This window comes from Neopsephotus bourkii, unplaced genomic scaffold (assembly GCF_033783945.1).
Source record: "Neopsephotus bourkii isolate Nb327-2 ecotype Australia unplaced genomic scaffold, CSIRO-AGI_Nbou_v1 NB_1423, whole genome shotgun sequence".
NCBI classification, from domain to species: Eukaryota; Metazoa; Chordata; class Aves; order Psittaciformes; family Psittacidae; genus Neopsephotus; species Neopsephotus bourkii.
The window spans coordinates 3,341,543-3,359,463 of NW_026901900.1; the positions used below are offsets into that span (position 1 = coordinate 3,341,543).

General features: G+C 59.1%; 3 protein-coding genes across 3 annotated transcripts; 2 read left to right on the top strand and 1 right to left on the bottom strand.

The window, feature by feature from the left end:
* The first annotated feature begins 1,009 nt into the window (after positions 1-1,009).
* Positions 1,010-5,675, top strand: PAX4 (paired box 4). The gene is made up of 8 exons (XM_061367978.1): positions 1,010-1,022; positions 1,570-1,700; positions 1,783-1,998; positions 2,818-2,908; positions 3,177-3,311; positions 3,555-3,637; positions 4,326-4,382; positions 5,550-5,675. Exons 1-8 carry the CDS (start codon positions 1,010-1,012, stop codon positions 5,673-5,675), a joined length of 852 nt encoding a protein of 283 aa, XP_061223962.1.
* Positions 5,676-8,467: 2,792 nt separating this feature from the next.
* Positions 8,468-11,755, bottom strand: ARF5 (ADP ribosylation factor 5). The gene is made up of 6 exons (XM_061368090.1): positions 11,606-11,755; positions 11,432-11,512; positions 10,195-10,304; positions 9,754-9,825; positions 9,122-9,247; positions 8,468-9,012 (listed from the first exon to the last, which is right to left on the bottom strand). Exons 1-6 carry the CDS (start codon positions 11,670-11,672, stop codon positions 8,926-8,928), a joined length of 543 nt encoding a protein of 180 aa, XP_061224074.1. The 5' UTR covers positions 11,673-11,755; the 3' UTR covers positions 8,468-8,925.
* Positions 11,756-11,959: 204 nt separating this feature from the next.
* GCC1 (GRIP and coiled-coil domain containing 1) lies at positions 11,960-17,102 on the top strand. The gene is made up of 3 exons (XM_061368107.1): positions 11,960-12,045; positions 13,264-14,325; positions 15,551-17,102. Exons 2-3 carry the CDS (start codon positions 13,276-13,278, stop codon positions 16,847-16,849), a joined length of 2,349 nt encoding a protein of 782 aa, XP_061224091.1. The 5' UTR covers positions 11,960-12,045; positions 13,264-13,275; the 3' UTR covers positions 16,850-17,102.
* The last annotated feature ends 819 nt before the right edge of the window (positions 17,103-17,921 follow it).

Sequence of the window (17,921 nt, forward strand, 5' to 3'; positions counted from 1 at the left end):
TGGAGGCTGTGCCCGTGCTGCTTGTTCCCTCCTTCCTGGAGCAGCCTCGGGTGCTTTGTTCCAGGAGGATGCATCCCTTTCCGAACAAGAGGAAGGGCTGGTTTCTTTCCACCTGTGGGAAATCTGCCCACTTGTCCCCTTGATGGATTCAGTTTGCTTTTCTTGACTCTCACAGCCGGGGTGAGCGTCCCCAAACACTGACTCAAGCTGTTGCAGGCAAGCAGCACCACGGCTGCAGTGGGATTTGGGGGCTGGAGCAGGACAAGCCCCCTCTGGGGGTGTCCAGGAGTGTATAGGGTGTTTCAAGTGAAATCCTGGGGTAGCTGGGGAGCAGACAGGCTGCTGGAGAAGGAATTGCTTCCTGTCGCCCATAGCATGGTTTGGGTTGGAAGGGACCTTAAAGCTCATCCAGTTCCAACCCGCTGCCACAGGCAGGGACACCTTCCACTAGAGCAGGACCCACCAGATCCATGGGGGATGCCTTAGGTCAGGCTCTGGGGCGAGGGAAGGTGCTAGGGGGCAAAGAGAAGGGCTGGGGATGGGAAAGGGCAGGAGCTTTGGGAGTGTGTCCCCAGCATGTGGGGCAAGATCAAGGCTGCTTTGCCTTGCTTTTCTGGCAGAGGAGGGGGCAGAGCATCTCCAGCTGAAGGATTGGAGGCTCCTGGTATCCTGGTTGTCACCAACCCATCTCTCCTGGCATCTCCCTCCAGCATCCCAGCATCTCCCAGCCACTTCAGAGCCCAAGTGCCTTTTGCAGCCCTGTGAGCTATTTAAATCCAGGTACCTTTGATCCCCTGTGCCTGGAAAGCAAAGATTTTCCAAGCATTCAGAATCTATCTAGTGTTTCCATCCTCTGCTGAGGGTTTCTGCCCTTGCTCTCCCTTCTCCTTGCAGGAGGGTGACAAGGGGACATGGCTGAGCCCTGGCCACTGTCACTGATCGATCCTTCCTCCTAGCAGCCACCATCTCCTCTCTGCAATTCCCAGCCGCCTTGTGGAGCCTCACCACGATGCAACACCGAGGTGAGGGATGCAGCTGCACCCCACGCATGGTCCCTGTGTCCGTGGTCCTCAGGAAACTGGGGATGTGCTGTGTCAGCTTTTGCCCCATCACAAATGAGGCTGCTTTCTCTCCCCCCTCCAAAGCCTGCACTGGGTGCTGGTAGCTGATACACAAGCCATTCCAATGATGTCCAGTGCTTCCCTGCCCATTCCAGCCCATCACCCCCATTGCAGCTACCTTCCCCTGCAGCCTCCTCCCCATCCTCCTCCACGGGGTATCCCTTCAGCATCACCTGATGAACCCCCCCATTCCCTGCCTGCTCCTGCCACACGCTGCTTGCACCCACACCCCAGCCAACGTGCCCCACATTGCTTCAAGCTCCAAACCCTCCTGCCCAGCCCCTTCCAATGCCCCTCCCTTCCCAATCCCCATCAGTGCCCAGAGACCCCCTGTGCCACCATCCTTCACCCTGGTGCTCTCCTGGGAGCCAGGTTGGGAAGAGCCAGCACCATCCCCCCCCCCCCCCCCAACAAGCTCTGTCCCTGTCTCCTGCTCGGCCCCCCCTAGGGCCCAGCAGCGTGAACCAACTGGGGGGGCTCTTCCTGAACGGCCGCCCCCTCCCTGCCTGCAAGAGGAGGCGGATCATCGAGCTGGCAGCCTGCGGCATCCGGAGCTCCGACATCTCCCGCAGCCTCAAGGTGGGAGCCTCTGGGAATGGGGGGATCTCCTTCTCCAAACCCATTTCCCGCTGAGCCTCTGCCCCATCCATCCCACCCGCAGGTGTCCAATGGCTGCGTCAGCAAGATCTTGGGTCACTACTACAGGACAGGGGCCGTGGGGCCCAAAGCTATGGGGGGCAGCAAGCCCCGCACGGCCACCCCCGAGGTGGTGGCCAGGATCGCTCAGATGAAGCTGGAGCAGCCTTCCCTGTTTGCCTGGGAGATCCGCAGGCAGCTCCATGCTGAGGGCACCTGCACCAGCAGCAGGATCCCCAGCGTGAGTCCTGGGAAGGATGGGAAGGCTCTGCAGGGAAGGGCGGGATGGTGCAGGGAGGAGTAGGCAGGGAGGGGAAGCAGATCACTCCCTCCCACTAAAGCAGAGCCCCACCAGCCAGCGCCAGCGAACTTGGCCATGATCTTGGGCATGGAGACCCCGAGGTGGGGCTGCTCCCTGTGCCACTGGTCAGCAGAGACAATAAGATGTGATCTGCAGCATCAGGGCAGAGAGAACCAGAGAATCACGGGATAAACTGGGGTGGAAAAGCCCTTTAAGCTCATCCAGTCCAACCGTTCCCCAGCACTAACCCATGGCACTGAGGCCTCAGCTACACGGTGTGTGAACACTTGCAGGGACGGTGACTCCAGCACTGCCCTGGGCAGCCTGTGCCAGTGCCTGAGCACCCTTTGGGGAAGGAATTGTTCCTCAGCTCCATCTAAACCTGCCCTGGTGCAGCTTGAGGCCGTTTCCTCTTGTCCTATTGAGCTGCACTTCCTAATGCCAGACCCAGTCCTATAAATCCCACTGTCTCCAGCCCGAGGTGCGGGCTGCCTCACGCTGGATGCTGTAAGTGCACTGAAATGCAGGGGTTGCCTATATCAACAAAGAGCCGAGCAGATGGAGAACCCCTGGCACGTGCTCAGGTGTGGCTGTGGGTGAGCACCTCTGGGATAAGCTTTGGGGCATCAGCCTCATCCCTCCAGCCTTGGTGCTGCTGAGCCTGTCCCAGCTCCTGCAGGGAGCAGAGTGATGCCCACCATGATGGGGGCTTCCCCCAGCACCCCCTGCCCACGGCACAGCCCCGTCTCCCCTGCCCAGGTCTCCTCCATCAACCGGGTGCTGAGGAAGCTGCCCAGTGACCTGCGGCTGGCGGCTGAGCTGGGCTCTGCGAGGGACGCGCTGCCATGGGGTGAGCACCACTGGGGTGCAGGGGATGGGGGGGGCACCCCATGGCATAGACCTGCTCCGGGCAGGCAGAGAGCTCCTGCCACCGCCTGCCTCACGTGTGCATGCACATGCATGAACACACGTGTGCTCCTCATCACGCTCCTGCACTGACCCTGTGCCCCAGTGCAAAGGGGTCCATGGACCCTCCCCAGGGCCAGGTCCCCACCACCTTCTCCCCGTTGTCCCTGCAGTGTCCCCTCTCGCTGTCCCCTCTGCCCCACATCCCCCAGGATGCTGCTCGCCCGCTGAAGCTGGTGCTGCTGCCTCCCTGGGGACCCAGCACCCGCCCCGGCGGCTCCCACCGAGCACCCCGCACAGGAACAGGACGGTCTTCTCCAGGCAGCAGGCGGAGGCCCTGGAGAGAGGTGGGGCATGGCAGGGGACACCGGGGCCTGCGGCAGTCAGTGTGCCAGCCCCGGGATGCGCCAGGATGGAGCGGGGCTATTCCCGGGGGAGGGCATTGACACGTTCTGGATAGGCTCCCGCCCCTCTGAGTGCCGTGGCCGTTGCTGTGGTGCTCCAAACCACTCTGGATTGCTGGTGATGGAGCGGCTGGATCATGCGCCATGGCTCCGGACAGGCTCATCCCACCCCAATTCCCCTTGCAGAGTTTCAGAGGGGACAATACCCAGACACCGACACCCGGCAGAGACTGGCCGCGGCCACCCAGCTCCCGGACACAACCATCAGGGTAAGAGCAGACCCTCAGAGAGCCATTCTGCAGCTGGGACATCTGATCCTGGGGACCAACGCAGGCCCTGTGCCCAGTGCCTCTGATGGGGATGATGCTGCACGTCCCATCCCAGCGCAGCCACTGCTCCAGCCGCATTCCCTGCTTCTGCTATCCCCCCACAGCAGACTCATCCCGCTCACACATGCATCCAGGGCACACTCTGATCCAGGCAGACATCCCATTGCTGTTGGCAAACCTTCGCCATCCATGTGGTCACCCCACACCATGGTGGTGCACACACATACACGTGCATCCACACGTTTCCCAATGCCTGTGCTGGAGAACCTCCTGGAGCCCAGCATGTGCTTGTAGCATGATGAAGTGGAGAAGATGAGGGATCGAGCCCCTTCCTCTGTTCACAGCCGTGCCCATCCCATGCCCATTACCACCCCTCCCATACCCTTCCCATGCCCATGCCATGTGCATCCCCATGTCCATCTCCATCCCCACGCCCATTGGTGTGCAAAGAGCCCATGTTCTGGGATGAAGAGCTGTGCCAAGGAGCTGGAGTGGGGCCAGGGCGTGGGTGCTGCTGGGTTGGTGTCGCGCGGGGGTGCTGCCGGGGGGGGGGGTGCTGCAGCCTCATCCTCATCCTCATCCTCATCCTCATCCTCATCCTCATCCTCATCCTCTTCCTCCTCCCCAGGTCTGGTTCTCCAACCGGCGAGCGAAGCGGAGGCGGGAGGCCAAGCAGGAGCTGGAGGTGGGAGCTGCAGGTGATAGCCCAGGGCAATGGGGACAGGACTGGGGGATCTGATGCCCAAGGATGGGGCTGGGGTCTGGGGGTCACCCCACTGAGATTTGGCACTGGGCAGCGGGATGCTCAGGTTTGCGTCCCAGCTCCAGAGCCCTGTGGGAGCTGGGGAGAGGGAACAGCCTCTCTGTGCCCCCTGGTGAATGGCAGCTCCAGTCCTGTGACCAGGATGGCCCCTGGCAGCTCCCTCCCAAACCATTGCCTATGGCACGGGGTGATGCCTGCCTGCATCCATCCAGTGGGAATGTGCTACCCCCTAGGCAGGAAAGCTTCATCCCTGGCTTTCCCCAGCCAAAACCAGGTCTGGGTCCTGCATGGCTCCCTAGCCAGCACTGCCCTCCCTTCTGGTGCCACTGGATCCTGCTCCATGGGGTATCTATGGCTGCTTTCCATCCCGTATCCCCAACAGCCACTAGCTCTGCACATATAGGACATGGCTGGGTCCCTTCCCTCCATCCGGGGTGATGGGGAGGTCCCACCAGCACCCAGCAGGTTCTGGGCACCCTCTGGAGCCCACATTCCCATTGCCCGGCTATGTTGAGCTTTCCAGGTGCTGCCTATCCCAGGGGGCATTCCTGGAGCCACGCTAGAGGGTGACACTTTGCTGGTACCCACTGGGATGGCCTGGTCCTAAAGCATCCCTATGGATGGATGCTCTGTGACATCCTGCTCTCTGCTCCTCACACAGCACCTCCCGGACACCCCCATGGGTTCACCACAGCCCCTCCATGGCCATGGCCCCATCAGCCACCGTGGCCCCCCAGCCCCACTGCACCTCTGCACCTCCGGCACATGGGATGACACTTGCTGTGGTAAAAGGGCTGGGAATGGGGCTGGGACCGCCGGGCACAGGGCTGGAGCTGGTGTCAGGGTGCGGAACCCCATGGGGTGCAGGGGGTGTGGGAGGCAGGTCCCCCCTCCCTCCTGCAATGTGGGGTGGCTGCTGTGGGCTGGGGGTCCCACAGGGAGCAGGGTGGGGGCTGAGGGGATGCTGCCCAGCCCCATACCATGCCTGAGCCCCATTCCCATCCCGCAGGCCTGGCTCCGGGCAGCAGCCCCGCTCCCGCTCACTGGCAGCCCATGGAAGGTCCCTCCTTGTCCCTGTTGTCCCCCCAGGCTCCGCTGCACCCCGGTGCCTGCCTCCTGCCTGGACCCCTGCTGACCCCCCCGGTGCCACCGCTGCGCCCCGGCTCACAGGAGCCCTGTGCCCAGCTCCATGCACTGGGGTGCCCCTGGCTCTGAGGGTCCCCAGCAGGATGGGGGCTGCAGGGCAGTGAGTGCAGGGTGTCCCTGCATGGGTGTGCATGGGTGACAGCAGGGCCACCAGCAGCTCATTGCCTGCCCCTGCAAGCCAGGACTCCCACCTCCAGGAGCTCAGACCCCCGGTCCAGCAGGGCAGAGGGGTGGGTGCTGGGGGAAGCGTCCTTCTGTGCTGGACAGGCTCAGGTTATGGGTCTGTGGCTTGGGTCAGGCTGTGGGAGATGAGCACCTTGGGGACCCCTGATCATGCTGGAGCATCTGTCACCATCCCCAGTGCTGTGTCTGTGCCCCAGGACACTGCACAAGGGTGCACAGTGTCTCTGCCCCACTTCTTAGAATAGAATCACAGAACCAGCCAGGTGGGAAAAGCCCTTTAAGCTCATCCAGTCCAACCGTTCCCCAGCACTAACCCATGGCACTGAGGCCTCAGCTACACGGTGTGAGAACACTTGCAGGGACGGTGACTCCAGCACTGCCCTGGGCAGCCTGTGCCAGTGCCTGAGCACCCTTTGGGGAAGGAATTGTTCCTCAGCTCCATCTAAACCTGCCCTGGTGCAGCTTGAGGCCGTTTCCTCTTGTCCCATCCCTTGTTCCTGGGAGAAGAGGCTGATCACTGCTGCATCCCCCTGTCAGCATCCCTCCATTCACTGGTTCCCCCACCCTGACTTGAGACCTTACAGAGGGGCAGGTCCCAGCTCCATGGGAGATCCTTGATCTGAATAAATAGTTTTGGGTTTCTGTTTGTTTTGAAGTTGAGTTTCCTGGGGAGCCAGGGTAAAGGTGCCCATCACTGGCACAGAGCATTGCTGCAGGCTGGAGAAATGGGTTTATTTCATAGAATCCCAGAATCCCAGACTGGTTTGGGTTGGGAGGGACCTTAAAGCCTCTCCAGTCCCAACCCCTGCCACAGGCAGGGACACCTTCCACTAGAGCAGGTTGCTCCAAGCCCCTGTGTCCAACCTGGCCTTGAACACTGCCAGGGATGGGGCAGCCACAGCTTCTCTGGGCACCCTGTGCCAGCGCCTCAGCACCCTCACAGGGAAGAGCTTCTGCCTGAGAGCTCATCTCAGTCTCCCCTCTGTCAGGTTAAAGCCATTCCCCTTGTCCTGTCCCTACAGGCCCTTGTCCAAAGCCCCTCTCCAGGTTTCCTGTAGCCCCTTTAGGCACTGGAGCTGCTCTAAGGTCTCCCCTTCAGGAGCCTTCTCTTCTCCAGGCTGAACCAGCCCAGCTCTCAGCCTGGCTCCAGAGCAGAGCTGCTCCAGCCCTCACAGCAGCTCCACATCCTTCTTGTGCTGCTGCCCCAGAGCTGGATGCAGCCCTTTTCATTCCAGAAACATGGAGCGGCTTGGCCAGGTTTGGTGCATTATTGAGGGGCTGCAGGATTCCGGCTGCTGCAGTCAGCAGTACTCAGCCCCATGGCATCACTTGTCAGTGGAGCCAGGATTTCATTCCTACCCCTTCAAAAGCATTTACAATGGAGATGTTGGAGCCACCAGGACAGATCTCAGCAGGGGCTGGTGTCCAGTGTGGGACGCTGCCAGTGATGCACCATTCACATGGAGCAGGACCTTGTTTGTGGAGCGGGTCTGAGGTGCCATGAGTTAACCCTTAGTGGCCAAGGTGACATGCCCTTGAAAACAGGGGCTTGGGAGCAGCCAGGAACCCACCGTTGACCAGGGCCATGGGGAACTGGCAGGGCTGGAAGGGGCACAGTGACATGTGCGGGGCTGCTGGCTCGGATCTCACAATGGTTGGTGTCAAAGGGATGCCCCATGGGCTCAGAGCTGGCATTTCCGGGGCACTTCACCTCAGACTGGCCAGGCCAGGCTGGAGGAACTGGTGCTAAACGGGGCAGTAAATTACACACAAAGAGTGGCTTTTGTTCCCCTGCTGTCTGAGAGCAGGGTGAGGGGCTGCAGCCCCCCAGTGCACACTGCTGCGGGTGCAGGGGGCTGTGTATGGTGGACATGGAGCTGAGCACCCCCCCCAGACTGCTCTTGGCTGTCCCCAGGGAGGAGGGGACCTCATCGCTCCCTACAACTGCCTGACAGGAGGATGGAGCCAGGAGGGGCTGGGCTCTGCTCCCAAGGAACAAGGGATGGGACAAGAGGAAACGGCCTCAAGCTGCACCAGGGCAGGTTTAGATGGAGATGAGGAACAATTCCTTCCCCAAAGGGTGCTCAGGCACTGGCACAGGCTGCCCAGGGCAGTGCTGGAGTCACCGTCCCTGCAAGTGTTCACACACCGTGTAGCTGAGGCCTCAGTGCCATGGGTTAGTGCTGGGGAACGGTTGGACTGGGTGAGCTTAAAGGGCTTTTCCAACCCAGTTGATTCTATGGCAGCACAAGGCTGTCCCCAGTGCCACAGGACTCTCCACGACCCAGCAGAGGGTGCCTGGCACTGGGAGATGATGGGTGCAGGTCTTCCACCATCACCTCTAAGCATCACCCATCTCACAGGGATGAACCATCCTTCAGGAACTGTGCCAGTGAGCGAAGGCACCAGCATTACCTTGTCCCCTGCTGCTTTTGAGGCTTGAGGCTGCTGTGATCATAGTGAGGTCTTTAGGACAGGGTGCCCAGAGAAGCTGTGGCTGCCCCATCCCTGGCAGTGTTCAAGGCCAGGTTGGACACAGGGGCTTGGAGCAACCTGCTCTGATGGGAAGTGTCCCTGCCTGTGGCAGGGGGTGGAACTGGAAGAACTTTAAGGTCCCTTCCAACCCAAATCATTCCATGATTGTTCTCTCTGGAGGCAGGCAGAAAAAGGCCAGGCAGAGGGTACAAAGTGGTGGTGTTTAATGACCGATGTACAACAGCACGTTCTGCAGCCACAGCCCTCCCCAGGAGAAAGAGAACTGGAGATACCAAAGGAAGGGTCCTTCCTGCTGCCTCCAGCCGCACTCAGGCCCCAGCCCCAGCTCTGGGTGAGGCGCGGGGACACTTGGGGACACATCACCGCAGTAGGCGCGGGCAAGCTCTCACAGACAGCACATGCAGGTGGGGAGGGCGGCCAGCACACAGCACTGCCAGGGCCAGGGCAGGGCATCACCGCGTGGGGCTGCCCCAAGAGTCCTTGAGCTTCAAGTCCTACCCCATAAACACAGAGAGACGAGGCCACTCTGGGGAGAACGGAAAAACAACCCCCCCAAATAATAAACCCCAAGGGAAACCAAGGGAAAGAGCAGTTGGAAGAGATGTCCCCAGCTCCTCTGGTCCCTGTGCCACCGGCCCCGCTAGCGCTTGGAGAGCTCGTGCGAGAGCCAGTCCAGCCCATCGTAAAGCCCTGTGCCCTGGGTGGCACACGTGGCCTGCACGTACCACTGCAAAACAGAAGGAATGGAGAGCTCTGGGCTCTGCAGGTCACCCAGGAGCAGCCCCATGGGCCCATCCCATAGGGATGGGGATGGGAATGGCACCCCCAGCACTCACGGTCCTGCTGCGCAGCGCCTGCAGCCCCAGCTTGTCGGTCAGCTCGCTCACGGCCATAGCGTTGGGCATGTCCTGCTTGTTGGCAAACACCAGCAAGACAGCGTCCCGCAGCTCGTCCTCCTGCAGCTGCGGAGGGAGCAGGGACGCTGAGCTCTTGGTGAGCCCCAGCAAGTGAGACCCAGCCTGGACAGGGCGAAAGAGCCAGGGGGTGTCTCCAGCTCCGGTGTCTTGGCTGCCTTCCTGCCCCCATCGTTGCCTGGAGGTCTTGGTGGCACCGAGATGCTTTTCCAGGAGCACCCACAGCCATTTACAGAGGGGATGGTGGTGTTGGGGTGTGGGGGGCACAATGACCACCATAGGGATAGCACAAGAGTGGGCAGGATCCCTCCTCCCTGCTCACAGGCTCTGTCGCTCTGCTCTGTCCCAGCTTCCCATCCCAAGGATGCTCTGCCCCCCTGAGGCAGCCACATCAAGGACTAAATGTCTCCCTGTCTCCACATGGGACACCCCAAGCTCTGTGTTGAGCCAGGTCTCATCTCACACCCACTCGGATGTTGCTGCAGGGCTGAGTGAGCAGGGGGAGGGTGAGGGACACCCATCGCCTGCCAGAGCTATCTCCCCCCATCACTCACCATCTTCTGCAGCTCCTCAGCAGACTCCTGCACTCGCTCCCGGTCGTTGCTGTCCACCACGAAGATGAGACCCTGTGGGAGAAGCCAGGCTGGAGCTGGCAGCTTGTATGGAGGAGATGGGGACATCCCAGGCGGGCTGAAAGCACCTCCTGACCGAAGGAAAGGGCAGCCCTGATGCCCCCCAAACAGTCCCCCCACCTGGGGACAGTGCTGGCCCCTCATCGGACCCCTCTGCCTCACTCCCCTCTAATGGGGCAATGGGCCACGCACCCATGTGCCACCCCAGTGCTCCCAGTGGGGTCACCACACCAGGGACTCGGATGCACTCCCTGCTGCTGCTCACCCCTCATCCAGGCAGGATAAGGTCCCAGGGATCCTGGACCAGCCCTGCCGCAGCTGAGGGAGCTTATTCCTGTCCACACCATCCCATGCTCCATGTACCTGTGTATTCTGGAAGTAGTGCCTCCAGAGGGGCCGGATTTTGTCCTGGCCACCAACGTCCCAGACGGTGAAGCAAATGTTCTTGTATTCCACTGTCTCCACATTGAACCCTGAGGGGGGACACAGGGAAAAGGTGCTCACCTTCCTCTGAGAGGAGCCTGAATGCATCCTCTTTACTCCCTCCACGAGGGTTTTACACATTAACACACATGATGTGGTCCCCCCAGCCATCTCTCCAGGTTGAGCATCCCACCTCTCCCTGCCTCTCCTCTCACAAGGGATGCTCCAGCCCCTTCACCATCACCATGGCCCTGCACTGGACTCACTCCAGCATGTCCCCATCCCTCCTGCACTGGGGAGCCCATCACCAGATCCAGCACGCCGGGGTGTCTCCACAGAGCTGAGCAGAGAGGCAGGAGCTCCTCTCCCAACCCGCTCTCAGTGCTCTACTCAGCGCAGCCCAGGCTCTGGTTGCCCAAAGCCATAAGAACATGCACTTGGTGTTTGCTCAGGTTCCTTCCCACCACAACTGCCAGGACCTTCTCTCCAGAGCTGCTCCCCAGCCAGTACCAGGGCCTGGGGGTGTTCATCTCCAAGGGCAGGACTCAGATAAACTCCATGATGTTTATCTGCCCATTTCTCCACTCTGCCCATGTCCCATTGATGGCAGCATGACCTTCCGGCGTGCCACCAGTCCTCTTAGCCCACGACCAACCACATCTTGCCATGGGTGCTATTCCCCCATCCCCTAGGTTACTAAGGAAGATGTAATATGACGGAAGCTCTTCCCTGTGAGGGTGCTGAGGCGCTGGCACAAGGTGCCCAGAGAAGCTGTGGCTGCCCCATCCCTGGCAGTGTTCAAGGCCAGGTTGGACACAGGGGCTTGGAGCAACCTGCTCTAGTGGAAGGTGTCCCTGCCCATGGCAGGGAATTGGGACTGGAGGAGCTTTAAAGTCCCTTCTAACTCAAACCATTCCATGATTCCATGTGAAGGGGCACTGGCCGGTGTGTTTCACCACGGGTGACCACCCTCGCTGACCCAGCAACTCCTCCCATTCCCAATCCAGCTCTAAGGGAGATGCAGCTGCCTGGTACCCAGTGCTCCTGGGGAGCCATGGGGGCCCTCTCTGGTAGCCGGTGCTCGATGGGAAACCTCTCCGGTACCCAGTGCTCGATGGGGAGCTCTACCCCGTACCCGATGCTCGACGGGGGCCCTGCGCGGTGCCGGGCTACTCACCGATGGTGGGGATGGTGGTGACGATCTCGCCCAGCTTCAGTTTATAGAGGATCGTGGTCTTGCCGGCGGCGTCCAGGCCCACTGCAACGAGGAGGCGGTGTCAGCGACGCCGGTACCGGTACGTGCCCCATCCCCATCCCCCGCCCGGCCCCGCTCCGCTGCCCCCGCGCTCACCCATCAGGATCCGCATCTGCTTCTTGCCGAAGATGCGGGAGAAGATGGCGGAGACCGTGAGGCCCATGGCGGCGGCGGGAGGGACAGGGGTGGGGGGGTGAACGGGACCGAACGGGACGGGACGGGGCAACCGCGCTGCCTCCCGCTGCCTCCGCGCTCCGCAGGCCCCGCCCCCCGCGCATCAGGCCCCGCCCTCAGCAGCGGCACAACGGCTGCTCCCTGCGCTGCCAGGCCACGCCCCTCACGAACAAGCCACGCCCCCTCCGCATGATGCCTCATCGCCCCGCCCTGCTGCCAAGCCCCGCCCTTTTGGCCACACCCCTAACGCGGGCTCACGGCTACTGCCGTGCTGCGGGAGGCGCATGCGCTGTGCGTGCAGCGGCGTCCGTCGGAAGCGGTGTGGCGGTGTTCGGTGCATGCGCGGAGGGTGCGGGCTGGAGGTAAGCACCGAGGAGACCGCCAGGTTGTCATGGAGACAGCCCCGTTCCCCCCGGCCTCCCCCCCTTCACCCACGGGCCTCCTCACTGCCCACGGGCCCTCCAACCCCCATGGGCTTTCTAGCCCCCCGCCCCGCTCTCTCCGCTACGGCCCTCCCCTGTTTCGTGCCTTGCACGGCCTCTCTGCTCCAGCCCTGCGGCCCCTCTCCTGCTGCACAGCAGCCCCTTCACCTCAGTGGCTTCCGCAGTCCTGCCCCGCAGCTTGACCCCCGCCGACACCCTGTCCCACCAGCTCCTAATCCCCTCCCATGAGGCGCTGGCACAGGGTGCCCAGAGAAGCTGTGGCTGCCCCATCCCTGGCAGTGTTCAAGGCCAGGTTGGACACAGGGGCTTGGGGCAACCTGCTCTAGTGGAAGGTGTCCCTGCCATGGCAGGGGTTGGAGGTGGGTGAGCTTTAAGGTCCTTTCCAACCCAAACCAATCTGGGCTTCTGTGACTTCTCCAGTGCTGACACCCCCCCCCTCACCCCCCCATGGCAGATTTTCTGCAGTGGACACCCCCTCTCCCCCATGGCTTTCTGTCGTGGGGACTGGATGTACCCCCTGAGAGCTGGTAGTGGTTGAATTACCTCCAGACAGGCAGTGGTGCTGCCAAGGGACAGGGCAAGAGACTGCTATTCTTGAAGAATACAATAAGAGCTGTTTATAGAGGTAACTCCCCCTGACCGACCTAAGGGGGGTGGCTGCCCTGGCAGATGCTGCTGTATGGGGGGGGTGGTATTAAAGTGTTTGGTCTTTCTGGGGAGATTGAAGCACCTGAGGTGTAGCAGCAGCACATTTCCCCTCAGAACATGGGTGCTTGGCAGGGTTTGGTGCATGGTGATGGAGGTATTCCAGTGTTGTTACCTGTGTGGGGTCCTGGGGGGTTCAGGGTGCTCATCCTGCTTCAGCACATGCTCCTGCTGATCATAGAATCCCAGACCAGTTTGGGTAGAAGGGACCTTAAAGCTCCTCCAGCTCCAACCCCCTGCCACAGGCGGGGACACCTTCCACTAGAGCAGGTTGCTCCAAGCCCCTGCGTCCAACCTGGCCTTGAACACTGCCAGGGATGGGGCAGCCACAGCTCCTCTGGGCACCCTGTGCCAGCGCCTCAGCACCCTCACGGGGAAGAAGGATGTGTCTTTGCTGCTTGTTCAACCATTGTGTTGTTCTTCTCCTTCCAGCTTGGGTGAATTATGGAGAAGTTTGGCATGAGCTTTGGAGGTGGCCCAAGTAAGAAAGATCTTCTAGAGACTATTGAATCACAGAAGAAGCAGCTGCTTCAGTACCAGGCTCGGCTGAAGGATGTTGTCAGAGCCTACAAGAGTCTGCTCAAGGAGAAGGAGGCTTTGGAAGCCAGCTTGAAAGTGTTGTCTGTATCTCACGAGGCAGACGTTGGCTTGAGTGCTGCTCAGCCTATGCCTGTGGTCAGCTCCAGCTCTTCCTTTGCTGATTGTGCTGATGACAAGAGCTCTGTTCACAGTGAAGACAGTGTGGGGACAGCTGCCAGTGCAGACACTGCTGCCAGCCTGGCCAGTACCAAGGGTGAAACGGGGCCTGAGGATGATAAGCTCATGGCTGCTGCTTCTTCCTCTGTTAAATCAGAGGAGACGAGTGGTTCAGAAAGTGGCATGAGCATGAGCAGTGAGGACGTACCATCTGCTGCCAGTGAGGCTGATAAAAGAGTTCTGCAACTGAAGACCCAAGTGGGCACCCTGACCAGTGCTCTGGCAACAGTCACGCAGGAGAAGTCCCGCATGGAAGCCTCCTACCAAGCAGAAAAGAGGAAGATGAAGCAGGACCTGGATGATGCTGCTAAGAAAGCAGAGGAGGAGACTGAGAAGCTGGAGGCAGAGCTGAAGCGTGTCCAGGAGCAGCTGGCCGAGACCAAAGCCCGTCTGATCACCCAGCAGCACGACAGGGCCCAGGAGCAGAGTGACCACGCTGTTATGCTGCGGGAGCTGCAGAAGCTGCTGCAGAGTGAGAGGGCTGCACGCCAGGATGCTGAGCTCAAGCTGGAGGAGACCAGGGAGATGCTGGCTGGGAGAGCCTGCGTGGCTGCGCGAGCAGAGGGCTACGAGCTGCAGATCAAGCAGCTGAGCCAGGAGGTGGAGGACCTGAAGAGGGAGCTGCAGGATGTTCAGGAGGAGAACAAGAAGCCAGACCCGCGGATACAGGGTCTGCAGGAGGAGATGGCCAGCCTCAAGAACCACTTCCAAGTGCAGCTGCTGCAGGAGATGAAGAAGGTAATTCCTTGTCTGGGTCCTGGAGCTGCTCACTCTGTGGGATGGATCAGCATGATGGGGGCAGGTTTGGGACTTGAGGAGTTGAAATCCCCCCTCCCAGTCCCTCAGAGCCCAAGAGGTTTGAGTTAAGTGATAATCCTGGAGGAAAATCAAAGCTGTTTGTGTTACAGCACATAAGGCATTAACCAGGGGGTGGTGACCATTGGACTTGGGAGCAACCTTTAAGGTGATTACACAGCGTCTGTCCTCCACGGTGTCATTTGGTTCTGTACCAGTTACAATCTGGTATGACAGTGGCTTGGTAGGAGAGACTTTCCCTCTGCCCCACTGTGGCAGTGAGCGTGTTCTCATCTCAGTGCAGTGCGAGGTACAGTCATGGGGGCTCATAAAAACTGACTTCCTCTAGAGAAACTTAGGGGGTTGTAGTGAAAGAAGGAAGGTAAATGCAGGAGAACACTCCCCCTGCATCCACACAGGCTAGAGCCTAAGGGCTAGAAGGGAAAGAGGGATGTGGTGGAAAAAGAGGAAGCTGTGTAACTCAGTGGGTTGTGGGGTGATGGGTTCAGGGGTTGTCACTGGGGCTTTGGCACCAGTAACTGAATTTGCACCTGGAAACTCTGGAACAGGATCTTCCTCATCTCCTTGCACTCTGGGCCAAGTTTTCTTCTTCCTAATCTGCAGCATCAGGCTGGTTTAATGCAGTTTGGGTGAAGGGGACCTCACCTCTGGCTGTGGTTTGGCTCACTACGGTGTTTGCCAAATGCTGCCATTATCAGAGCACTCAGTAGCTGAACAAAGTGTGAACTGTGTGTGTTTGCTGTAGCTCAGAAACGCCTGAATTACATGAATACCAGTGCAACAAAGCACGGGACGTAAGTGAATTGCAGTGAGATGTGTGAGAGCTTCAGAGCACACACACATTTAAAGCAGTCCTTTAGCCACTGTGAGGTGAGTTTGCTGCTTCCCACCCCCCGCACACCTACAGCAGTGTGGGTAATGCTGCTGACAGGAGCTCTGCAGAGCAGGGAACAAAAGCAAAGGTGCTTTGACTTCATTATACCCCCAAATAAACATCCAGCTGGTGGCTTGTATGGAATTCTAAGGGGAAAGCACAGCCCCACGCTGGTTTGGAGCTCAGCAGAGCAGAATTACCCCCTGGTGTGAACCAGAGACCTTTGAGCATTGAGCGGAACTGTCAGTGCTGTGTGTATGTCTCTGCTCCCAGGCTGCACAGGCAGAGGAGCAGCTCCGCCAGCACGCCCAGATGGAGGAGAGGCGAGTGGCTGACCTGGAAGGCCAAGTCTCTGAGGTGTCGGAACTCCTTGGCACCTATGAGAAAGCCAAGCAGAAGGACCAGGTGATCATCCAGAATCTGAAGGACCGCATTGTACAGCTGGACCTGGAGAACAAAACCCTCGCCACCGCGGCCTCCAGCCGAGCCCCTGGGGATGCTCACGTGGAAGAAGCCGACCTGGATGTTAATGTTCTGAAGGATAAAATGGAAAAGCTGAAAAAGCTCTTGCAGGCAGCAGCTAAGAAGAGTGAAACCCCTCTGGACATCGAGAAGCTGTGTGAGCTGGAGCTGCCAAAGGGCACTGAGGCTGGGGATGGAGAGAAGGCCACTGCTGTATACTACCAGCAGGAGCTGAAGCAGCTCAAGGAAGAGTTTGAGAGGTACAAGATGAGGGCACAAGTGGTTCTCAAGAACAAGTCAACCAAAGACATCAGCTTGTCTAAAGACCTGGAGGAAGCTCAGGAGCAGCTGGCTGACCTGAAAGAGAAATACGTTGTGCTTCAGCTGGCCTCTGATGAAATGGAGAAGCGGCACCAGCAGGACATGGAAGCCAAGAAGCAAGAGTTGTTCCAGCTGCAGCAGATCCATAGGCAGGAGTTAGAGAGGTGCCAGCTGGACTACAGGGAACGGGCACTGAAGCTGGAGGAGGAGATGCACAAACAGCGGGACCGAGCCCTGGCAGTGCTGGCAGAAAAGGACCAGGAGCTGGAGCAGCTGAGAGCTGTCACACTGCCTTATGGGCTTCAAGGGTCCAAAAACTACCTTGTGTCAGATGGTGCTTGCAATGACTCCCCAGGTAAGGATTCCTCAGAGATTCTCCCCCAGGCTCTTCACCTCTCCACCACCAGCGAGCCCACCTTCATCTTGTACGCGGAGCAGCTGGCTCGCAAAGAAGTGGACATTGTTGCGCTGAGGAAGCAGAAGCACACGTTGGAAATGCAAGTTCACCATCTCCAGAAGAGGATCTTGGTTGAGGAGGAGAAGCACCGGGAAGAGGTGTCTGCACTTCAACGTGAGATCGAGAAGAACCTCAGGGATAAGAGCAGAGAAGGAGCCAACCTGGAGTACCTCAAGAACATTGTGTACCGGTTCCTGACGCTGCCGGACGCCCTGGGGCGGCACCAGACTCTCACAGCCATCCTCACCATCCTGCATTTCAGCCCAGAGGAAAAACAGACCATCACAAAGCAGTCAGCTTCCAGCAGCTGGTGGCTGGCTGGCAAGAGATGAGGCTGCAGCGTTTGTTCCAGACTGCTTTTGCACAGGGACATGTTCGTGATGGTTAACTGAGACCACTTCACTTGGGGTGTAACCTCCTGCCCACCACGCAGTGGAGCAAGGAGCTCTCAGCAAAGAACTGCGCTTCAGCCAGTGCTCGTAGCACTGGTTTCTAGTTGAGTCATGGGATCACAGCGCTCTCTGGTGTGAGGATTTGCTCTCAGTTGGGACTTGATGAAATAATAAATAAAATCGAAGTTACTGATGCTTTTTTAACCACAACCTAAAAAGAATCACCCTGCGGGCGGAGGGTGAGGAGCTCCATTAGAGCTTCAGCACCAGACAGGCTTGTGACTCAAAGGATATAAGGGAGGGGGAAGCACTTAGTGCTAAAATAACATAAGACAAAGGGCTGGAAGCCCACAAGAAGATGAGTCTTGATGCCAGCATCATCCAAATGCAGAAACTTGAGCAGTTTCTCATAAGGTTTTATTTTTAACCTAGAGCCAGATTTATACCAGTGAATCTGTAGCAGCTCTTCATAGCACTGGAGACCATTTCTGGGTTCTTTGCAGTCATCAGTGCACTCAGGAAAGAGAAAATACCTGAAATATGTAAGTTTGAACCTCTGTAACTGCAGTGGTGCAAGTGCTGATTTCCCCACTAGTGTCCAACCAGAAGGCGCTCTGTAGCAGTTACTGCAGAGCAGGTATCTGAACCTTCTGGCCTGGTTCCTGGTGGGACCCAGGGGGTTACAGGAGGCAGAGGAAAGGCTGAACTAAACCCACTGAGCACTCAGTGGTCATTTCCTGAGTATCTGGGAGTTTCAGTGGAGTTCTGATGCTTTGCGGTGTTGGTTTTAGAAGCAAGGCATTGCTCCTGCTGGGATAGAAGCAGCGAGGGGCAGAAGATAACAGTGCCCTGTGTGCCCTGAGCTTGCAGTAGACCCCATGAGGAGGAAGGTCTGCCCTGTTGCTGTGTGGACCTTGAAGTTCTTGCCTCACTTCCTTGCAAACGGGTGAATGTGGCAGGAAGGAAGCAGAAGCCTCTGGAAACACCTCTGGCTTTTGTATTCCTGTGTTTT

Excerpts from the sequence above, each read along its gene's own strand:
- PAX4 (XM_061367978.1), top strand. Across the intron at positions 2,909-3,176 it reads GAGGGACGCGCTGCCATGGG|GATGCTGCTCGCCCGCTGAA; the intron begins GTGAGCACCACT and ends CACATCCCCCAG. Across the intron at positions 3,638-4,325 it reads TCCCGGACACAACCATCAGG|GTCTGGTTCTCCAACCGGCG; the intron begins GTAAGAGCAGAC and ends CCTCCTCCCCAG.
- ARF5 (XM_061368090.1), bottom strand. The coding sequence starts at position 11,672 with ATGGGCCTCACGGTCTCCGCCATCTTCTCCCGCATCTTCGGCAAGAAG. Across the intron at positions 10,305-11,431 it reads CACCACCATCCCCACCATCG|GGTTCAATGTGGAGACAGTG; the intron begins GTGAGTAGCCCG and ends GTCCCCCCTCAG. Across the intron at positions 9,013-9,121 it reads AGGCGCTGCGCAGCAGGACC|TGGTACGTGCAGGCCACGTG; the intron begins GTGAGTGCTGGG and ends TCTGTTTTGCAG.
- GCC1 (XM_061368107.1), top strand. The coding sequence starts at position 13,276 with ATGGAGAAGTTTGGCATGAGCTTTGGAGGTGGCCCAAGTAAGAAAGAT. Across the intron at positions 14,326-15,550 it reads TGCTGCAGGAGATGAAGAAG|GCTGCACAGGCAGAGGAGCA; the intron begins GTAATTCCTTGT and ends CTCTGCTCCCAG.